This window comes from Triticum aestivum, chromosome 2B, assembly GCF_018294505.1.
Source record: "Triticum aestivum cultivar Chinese Spring chromosome 2B, IWGSC CS RefSeq v2.1, whole genome shotgun sequence".
Classification (NCBI taxonomy): Eukaryota; Viridiplantae; Streptophyta; class Magnoliopsida; order Poales; family Poaceae; genus Triticum; species Triticum aestivum.
The window spans coordinates 516,281,065-516,289,844 of NC_057798.1; the positions used below are offsets into that span (position 1 = coordinate 516,281,065).

Sequence of the window (8,780 nt, forward strand, 5' to 3'; positions counted from 1 at the left end):
GACACGAGAAATCCAATAGTGAAAACAGTTTAGAAGATAAAACATTTTGAATAAGTGAATCTAGAAAAGGAAAAACTTTCAAGTTATTACAAGTGACGCAGTAAGAACCTAAGAAGGTAGGGAGTGGCCTTTGCGAGGGTTAACTCTTAACTAGTGATTTTTCTCTATTTAATTAACATAGAGAGCGTCAAATACGAGAGACCACATTTGAGAGCTCCTAATCAGCGCCTTCAGAGCCGATTAGGAGAAGTGGCGCCCGCTAGAGCGCCAAGTGGGCTGGCCCACGAAGGGGCACCGCACAAAATGGTTATGAAAATGCACAAAAAAAATACAGTTGCGCGATGGATTGAACGCGCAACCTACACTACCTACAAGTTTTCGGCTAACCACTAGGCTATGTACTCCCTCCGTCCAGAAATACTTGTCGGAAGAATGGATGTATCTAGACATATTTTAGTTCTAGATACATCCATTTTTATGCATTTCTTCGACAAGTATTTCCGGACGGAGGGAGTACTTGCAAGTGACAAAATTTAGCGCTCAAACTTTAACAACTATCGTAGCCGCTCATACATGATTATCTTAAAAAAAAATGAAACTTCACAGATTTCGGAAAAAGTTCACGAACATGCAAAAAACGTTGCCCTATTCAAGAAAAGTTCAGTGATTTTGAAAAAAGTTCATCAATTTAAAAAAATAATTCGCATAGAATTGAAAATTGTTCATCAAAATTTGAAAGAACTTCATAGATATTTGAAAAAAGTTCATCGATTTTGAAAAAAAAGTTCACTAAATTTTGGAAAGTTCATGGCATTTCCAAAAAGTTCATCAAATTTGAAAAAAAGTTCACTGAATTTCAGAAAAGTTCATCGATTTTTGAAAAAAGTTCATCACATTTGGAAAAAATAATCATTTTTTGCATTGATTTGAAAAATGTTCACGCACTTAAGAGAAGATAAAAATGGAAGTCAAGGAGGGAGGAAAACCAGGAAGAAGAACAAAAAAGAAAAAAGAAGCAGAAAATGAAAACCAAAAAAAGAGAAAGGAAAGTATAAAAGAATGAAAGAGTTGAATCTGAGAAGATGCCGCTCCATAGCGGGGTGGGTAATACGTCGAACCTCAGCGAGCGAGGTGGTGGGTTCGATTTGCAAAGCTCAATTATTTATTGCGGATTTAAATACACCGTAATGGCTCGGCCCAGCTTGACACGCTGCAGGCGCCCGTTTGCAAAAATACAGGCGCCTGCAGCGTCAAATAGGATTCGCCACCACATTTACCTACCCCGGAAAAAAAAAGACCACACTTGTTTTTTGAGCAACTATAGGAAAGACCACATATGCATACTGCTGGGTCGATGAGGATTTGGTCAAAAACATGGGTGCCCATTGAGCCCATCAAATAGAAGCCCATCTGCTGACCCTAAAGGTACCCCAAGCGCGGGAAACCCAATTCCTCTCAACTCTCATAGTCTCTCCTTCCCCCAAACCCCCATTCCTCCACGGCTCCGCCTTCCCCTCCCCTCGCCAAACCCAAAACCCTAGAACCTTCTCCATTCCGCTCCCTCGCGGAGCCTGGCCACCATGAGCGCTCCCATGGAGATCTCCTTCGACCCCCACCCTTCTCATCCCGCCCTGCCCGCCTTCCCCTCCAGCCCACCCCTGGAGCCTGCAGCCGCCGCCACCCCTCCCGCGGTCTCGTCCTCGCCGCAGCCGTCGGCGGAGGCCGTAGTCGCGCCCACCCCGCCAGACGACAAGGTCCTCGTCTCAGGTAGGCGCCGCGACGCGCACGCATTTCTGGCCTCGCCCTAGCGGCGCGTGATTAAACCGTGCTCTGCGAATGCCCGATTTGGTTTCGCCGGGGTTGATTTTTTCCTTTTGCGCTTGCAGTTGAGGTGCTGCTGCACGCCACGAGTACGTCTCGCGCCGAGGACGTCCGAGCAGCGGTCGAGAGGTCGGTGCTGTTCCAGTTACACTTTGTTTCGAGCATATTTTACTGTTGTTTGCATGCTTGATGACACGTGGATGCATGAGCTGCTAATTGCGGGTTGGATTAGATGTAGTTTGGCACTGGAAAAGTGAAAATGTGCCATGATTCTAGGGAACGTGGTCAACAATCATCCTGTGATTTAGCAGTGGAGTTTGCTGGGCATGTTTTAGTAGGAAATACTAACAGACATGTTCGTTCACTAATCGCTCATGATGCAGCATATTGGAGGTCGACGTGGCAACTAGCAAAGTTAGGAGTACTAAATTGTTTGTAATAGGCAATTAGGCATTGCAGGGTGTTTAGTATTTTAGAGAAAAAATACCAGATAACTTTTAAGTTTTACAACAGATTAGCAACTAGGTGGGGATTTCTGCTGTGTAACATGGATATAAGCCCGATCAGTTAAAAAATGACTATGTTCACCATTTGCTTGTACAAATGATGGAAAAAGCTGTAAATGAAGTTAAAAAATCCTATCATATATAGTGTTCTGTCAGAAAAGATCACTGGAAACACATATATAAGCCAATCATTCCAAAAAAATATGGTGTTCAACTCTTCATCATTGCTTATTGAGAGGCTGGATAACTCACCAAATCAATTCCAGAAATCTTATCATCGCTTCTTTCATATTAAAGTGCTAATCAGATCCGAGGCCATGGAATTGACAGAGTTTCTTGAAGACAGCTTCTTGGTTTAAGCTCATAGCATATATATTGAACTTGCACGGTTATCTTCTCTTGCAGGACATTAATGTTTGTTATTGCTCATACTTGACATTTACAAGTCGTTCTCTTATCAGGATGTTAGAATCTCGAAGTTTAAGCTATGTTGATGGTCCTGTTCAGATACCTCCAGACAATTCTTTTCTTCTTGAACATGTCAAAAGGATCCAAATATGTGACACTGGTATGATGTTTCACTTAGGCTGGAAAGTGTGCTTTCTTGATCTCAGTTATCTATGTACATACCTCTTCCTGAATGCTCGCTTTTCATGTAGATGAGTTGATTGAGAACCACAAAATCCTTTTGTTTTGGCAAGTCAAACCTGTCGTTCATGTATTCCAGGTATGCATCTAAATTTTTTCTGTCTAAATCAATTAAATCTTTGTTGCTTAAATCTCTTCTACTCCCTCCGTTCCTAAACATTTGTCTTTCTAGAGATTTCAACAAATGACTACATAGTACATACGGAGCAAAATGAGTGAATCTACACTCTAAAATATGTATATATACATCCGTATGTGGTAGTCCATTTGAAATCTCTAAAAAGACAAATATTTAGGAACGGAGGGAGTAGTTCCTTTTAAAACACAGATGGTCTTTGGGTATGTTTACATGCTATTGCCGGCTATCTTTCTTCTTTGAGCAAGTGCCTGTTGGAATTGTTTCATCTTCACATCATAAAATATCTTTGTAATGCTGCTGAGGTACCGGTGTTTTGTTGTTTTCACTTAAAATTTCACATTGTTTTCTCTTGAAACAACCGGAGTGATTTTCTAAATTAGACTACTGACCTCTTTCCAAGAGATAGATTACTTTATGTCATGTTCTAAGTGAACATTTGGTTCAAATTTATCATACACCTCAAGGCTCAAACTGATGTAGTTATCTTGCAGTTGAATGAGGATGGTCCAGGTGAAGAACCAAGTGAAGATGACACACTCTCTAGCTTCAATGAGTGGGCTCTACCTGCCAAAGAATTTGATGGATTATGGGAAAGGTTTGGTTTGATCTCATTATCCTTTACCAGTTACAATTTCTGTGTTTTTTATTCTGTTGGTGATGTTGTATGTGCTTGCAGCTTACTATATGAAGTGGGTCTCAAGCAGAGGTTGCTGAGATATGCTGCTAGTGCTTTGCTATTTACTGAAAGAGGTGTAGACCCATGCCTTGTTTCATGGAACAGGTAAGCATCTTTCACATCGTTAAGCACTTGGAGGCTTCACATGTCATCAGAAGTAGCATATTTTGGTTTTTCATTCCACAATAAAGTTGGTCATTACTGCCATGGAACTTTAGGGTACCTTTTTGTGTAGTTGGATTTGCAGTTAGCTTCTGATACATTTCAATGACGTTCATGAGTACTTCCTGAAATTGTATCTGGACAGTGGACCATTGTCTCCTTCCTCTTCTTCAGTTCTTCCTTGAGTCTATTGGTGGATATTGTTCGTTGGGAAGTTAATCAAGGTGAATGTGCAAAATACTGCAAAAAAGAATTGCAGCTTAATTGTCAAGGGATACTAATTGGATGCAAAAGCCTGAGCTTCGTGAAACTGAACTACTTACCTTTTAATACCCATGCAAATGTGCAACAACAACAACAACAATGACAAAGCCTTTAGTCCCAAACAAGTTGGGGTAGGCTAGAGCGGAAACCCATGCAAATGTGCACTTTCAGTTATATAAATTATTCTCTAGGAATATAATGATTTATTTTGTTTTGTATTGTTTATGTACTTTTTTACATACAATTGCAGGATTGTACTTTTGCATGGTCCACCTGGAACAGGAAAGACTTCATTGTGTAAAGCACTAGCTCAGAAGCTTTCTATTCGCTTCAATTCAAGGTTCTTGCTTAATGACATTCATGATTAATGTTTTAATAAATAATGTGTTATTAATTACTCTCTTTTTCACCAGGTATTCTATGTGCCAACTAATTGAAGTCAATGCCCATTCATTGTTCAGCAAGTGGTTTTCTGAAAGTGGGAAACTGGTATGCCTTTTTGTGCTTATATCAATAATATTATCATGTATATGTTCATGCTAAAATCACATCATCAGCTCATGGTAATTGAGTTTTGTTATGTTTTTGTGTCATTTTGCACGATGTGGAAAATTCACCATCAATGACACGTTTTGCAGTATGTAGTTTGTTTAGCCCACTAAAATTGTCCATCGGAGATACATCTTCATTTTCGTCTTACAATGTACATACTATAATTTGTCCTTTTTAGGTAGCCAAACTTTTCCAGAAGATTCAGGAGATGGTGGAGGAAGAAAGCAACCTGGTATTTGTATTGATCGGTATGTTCATGGCAAAACTGGTGAAATGACTAGATGTTCAATCTCCGTATGATCTGACTAGCTCAATCCATGCCTTCATCTTATCTATGCATTGTTAAACTGACTTCTCATTCCAATGTGTTCTTTACTTTCAGAAATGCCTCAATACTAATGAATAATGAACCCCATTGAGCTACATGACATATGGGATTTTGTCCTTTGTGTGAATAGAGAGAACATAGATCATAAAATGTTCTTAAAATCGAAACCAACACAATTTAATTCCCTAGGCATTATCTCCTAGTTGCAGATTAGCGAAATGCACTGTGGCACTCCTATAGAATTTTCACTGAACTTTTTGACTTTAGATAAATTTGATTAGCAGCATGCTGTATTTGAACTCTTAATGTTATCAATGGCGTTTATGCATTTTAACACGTGATATTGCAGATGAAGTTGAAAGCCTTGCTGCTGCCAGACAGGCTGCCATATCTGGTTCTGAGCCTTCAGACTCCATTAGGGTAAAGTTTTCATCAGTTTTCCTTTGCCATATACTACCTTTTATCAGGTAATGTTTACACTGTCTTCTTTCACTCTGTAATGTTCAGGTGGTAAATGCCTTGCTAACACAAATGGACAAACTGAAGGCTTGGCCAAATGTTATCATTTTGACGACATCAAATATCACCACAGCTATCGGTATTGATTTTCCGCCTTTTTGAGTTTTTTCCTTTTATGACCTGAATGGCCCATCATGCCATTTTGTGTGCATAGTTGCCACATTTTTTGCATGATTATCTCATTATCTGCACGTTTGGAACAACGGTGCTGTATATGATCAACATCTGGACAAATTTGGACATTTAGTATGTGTTTTAGTTGGTCAAGTGAATCACCGCAATGAGGGGAAGATCAATTGCATAATAGGCACGTTTATGTTTGTGGAGCTGTCTATGTTTATAACATCACTTTTCATACTTTTCTGAAGTAACTAATGCTACATTATTGATACATTTAAATTTAGATAATCTTGTGCCATCGACAATGAGATATCAACTGTGCTCAGTACTGACGTCTCTTGGGCTAATAAAATTGCGTAATTGCGGACATTCATTCTATTTTTTATGGCTGTTAAGTGAACAGCCTGCAGCTTTCTTAGACATCGTGTAGACATGTATTGATTCCTAAAATCAGTAAATTCTAACTCGTATGTGGTTTGCAGATATTGCATTTGTTGACAGGGCAGACATCAAGGCATACGTCGGACCCCCTACTCTTCAAGCACGCTATGAGATTTTGAAATCATGCATAGATGAACTCTTCCGAGTAGGAATTCTTACATATCCTCAGGTATTTGTTCCTTTTTGCCAACTTGGTTGCTGCAATGCTGCCTTTTTTTTCACTTAAGCATCACGTGAAGGTTGCTTGGGACTGCTTTGCTCATGGGGCACGTTCTCTAAGCAAACCTGGATTTGGGACCTCAAACAGTGCGTTTGTTTGAACTTCTGTATAGAATTTCCAGCTCGCAATCTTTAAAGGATTATTCCTCTCCAAATACAGGGTGGTGATTTGCCCTGCATTCTGAGCTATTCAACCCTGCAAGAGAAGTTGCACTGTCCTGAGGCTGCAGAACCCCATACACTTCATCTCTCCAAATTACTGCATGAAGGTGCAGAACTGTGCGACGTAAGTGATGAAGTTTACAGTTGCCTTACCTTTTCATGTAGATTAAGCGATCTGCTGTAACCCACACCAACATGCTGCTTATGGTGGTGATCTTTTTTCCATTCTCCCACAGGGATTGAGCGGAAGATCATTGAGAAAACTTCCTTTCCTGGCACACGCTTCCGTTCCCAACCCTTCGTGCTGTGACGCTGCTTCTTTCATGCACACGCTGATACAGACTGCGCGGAGAGAGCTCTTGGAATCACGCGGCTGATTCCCTGTGGATTGCCTGGAGGAGCAAGTGGCTAACAGTTTGATACAAGTACCATGTCGCCGATACGATGCATAGTTTGAGCTAATTCGAAGTCTGGTGTTGCGAGATACAAGCAAATCCATTCCATCTCTGGGTCTAGAACAGTAGGAAGTCCAGGATATAGGTTCCGTTGTTGTTGCATTGCTTTTGGTTCTCCTGTAAATTGTTACGGTAGGATGCACTACACCTCGAGGGACGCCGCATTATTACCTAGATACATTTAATTTTTCTTTTGTGGGGATTTACCTACATGAACGCCATACTTCGGTGACTTGATCAGATCTGTTTCCGGTCATTGGAACTTGAAATGAATAGCGTTTATCTACCTTATTAGCTTGTTTCTGTTATTATTGCCGGTTTTGCATGTTATGTGCAAGATGTAAATCAAAGTTGACTGGACTGATTGGCTTGGCCTCAGCTCAACCTCTTCAGTCGTGCACAGAAAGCTGAAACGAGTAGCAAAATTATAACATCCCTGACCGTGCATTCCTGTGACACAACTAAAGGGCATGGAACGGCTGGTGTGTTTCGATTTAGTTATTCCCGAGTTCTACATGTGAAAAGACCGCTAATATAACTACATCATATAATGATTCTTTTGAACTTATATAATGATTTTATTTAATAATAATAATAATTGTTAAATCACCATTCTAGCTCTGTTCCTGCCAAGCGTGCAACTTAGATAATGATCTAGCAGAGCATATAATATAAGATGCTTTTTGACACTAGTGTAGTGTCAAAAAAATGTCTTACATTACGGGACAGAGGGAGTAGTTTTCTTTGAAATGTCATCAAACTGCTGAACTATTTCACATGTATTTTGTTTGATGACTACCATGTTTTTGATTTTGAATTATGACTGATGAATATTACCAAATTATGTTCAAACTATTGCTGTAGAATGTATATAGTTTGTGTATAATATAGAGGAGAAAGAGATAAAGATCAAGTAACAGGGGACAGGATTTGGGAGCTATAGCTCGAGTACCATACAAAATCTGACAGTGACATGCATTGCAATTTAGAAGACCAGATTCCCTTTCCTGAAAAAGAGGACCAGATTTCCGGTTCCATGGGAGTGATAACCACGAATAAGAACTGAGAATAAACTTTCAATACATGCCGTTTAAATTTAAGGTAGCCAGCTATCCCCTCTGCAACACAAGGTGTTTTGCCTTGCTACAAAGTATAGTGGGAAGAATAATCCTCGTGGGTTCCTCAATTATTTCTCAAACATAATTGCCGATCTAATGCTGTACGGAAAAAATAGCACTCAGGAGTTGGGACCTTTAAACCAGTCCTCCAAAAGAATCGATTCTTCAGGCGTGCATCAGGTACCTAATCCAGATTAGCGATCACTGCATCAGTAACTTCCTGGGTGGTGCTGGTGCCGCCCAGATCCTTTGTCCTGTACTTGCCATCTGCAATGACCCGCTTCACCGCAGTTTCCAGACGGTCAGCGAACGACGGGAACTGCAAATGCCTCAACATCATAGCAGACGACAGGAGCAGGGCGACAGGGTTTGCTTTCTGCTGCTCTACAAGATTGTCATTTCCCACATTTCCTGCAGAAGCACCTTGCTCGAAGATGGCATGATCCTGACCTACATTACCTGCAACACAATGCAGCATCCATGGATCAATATAAACCTCAAACTTATGTTGGCTTACAAGAATAAACCTATATGTAGTTCATATAGACAAAAAAGAGGCGGTTTTAATTTAAAATTTATTAATCATTCCAAAAGAGCGGATGAGAGTCAAAATCATGTGCGACTACAACTCAGAACTCACTAGGCATGTC

General features: G+C 40.2%; 2 protein-coding genes across 3 annotated transcripts in view; one reads left to right on the forward strand and one right to left on the reverse strand.

The window, feature by feature from the left end:
- The first annotated feature begins 1,466 nt into the window (after positions 1-1,466).
- On the forward strand, positions 1,467-7,303 carry LOC123041540 (pachytene checkpoint protein 2 homolog). The gene is made up of 14 exons (XM_044464138.1): positions 1,467-1,767; positions 1,887-1,950; positions 2,789-2,895; positions 2,987-3,054; positions 3,606-3,709; positions 3,791-3,895; positions 4,467-4,556; positions 4,630-4,705; positions 4,947-5,016; positions 5,446-5,516; positions 5,604-5,694; positions 6,218-6,345; positions 6,556-6,681; positions 6,794-7,303. Exons 1-14 carry the CDS (start codon positions 1,581-1,583, stop codon positions 6,932-6,934), a joined length of 1,428 nt encoding a protein of 475 aa, XP_044320073.1. The 5' UTR covers positions 1,467-1,580; the 3' UTR covers positions 6,935-7,303.
- A 765-nt stretch (positions 7,304-8,068) lies between these two features.
- The window catches only part of LOC123045761 (isocitrate dehydrogenase [NAD] regulatory subunit 1, mitochondrial), a 3,440-nt gene continuing 2,728 nt past the window's right edge, over positions 8,069-8,780 (reverse strand). For both annotated transcript variants that reach the window (XM_044468934.1, XM_044468933.1), the window contains exon 4: positions 8,069-8,589. In XM_044468934.1, the coding sequence (XP_044324869.1) occupies positions 8,315-8,589 (275 nt within the window). In that variant the 3' untranslated portion in view covers positions 8,069-8,314. The remainder of the gene's footprint in view (positions 8,590-8,780) is intronic.

What these genes read in the sequence shown, in the direction of transcription:
- LOC123041540 (XM_044464138.1), top strand. Translation starts at nt 1,581, where the DNA reads ATGAGCGCTCCCATGGAGATCTCCTTCGACCCCCACCCTTCTCATCCC. An exon ending in CTGTCGTTCATGTATTCCAG is followed by an intron (nt 3,055 to 3,605) that starts GTATGCATCTAA and finishes GTTATCTTGCAG; the next exon opens with TTGAATGAGGATGGTCCAGG. An exon ending in AAGGTGCAGAACTGTGCGAC is followed by an intron (nt 6,682 to 6,793) that starts GTAAGTGATGAA and finishes ATTCTCCCACAG; the next exon opens with GGATTGAGCGGAAGATCATT.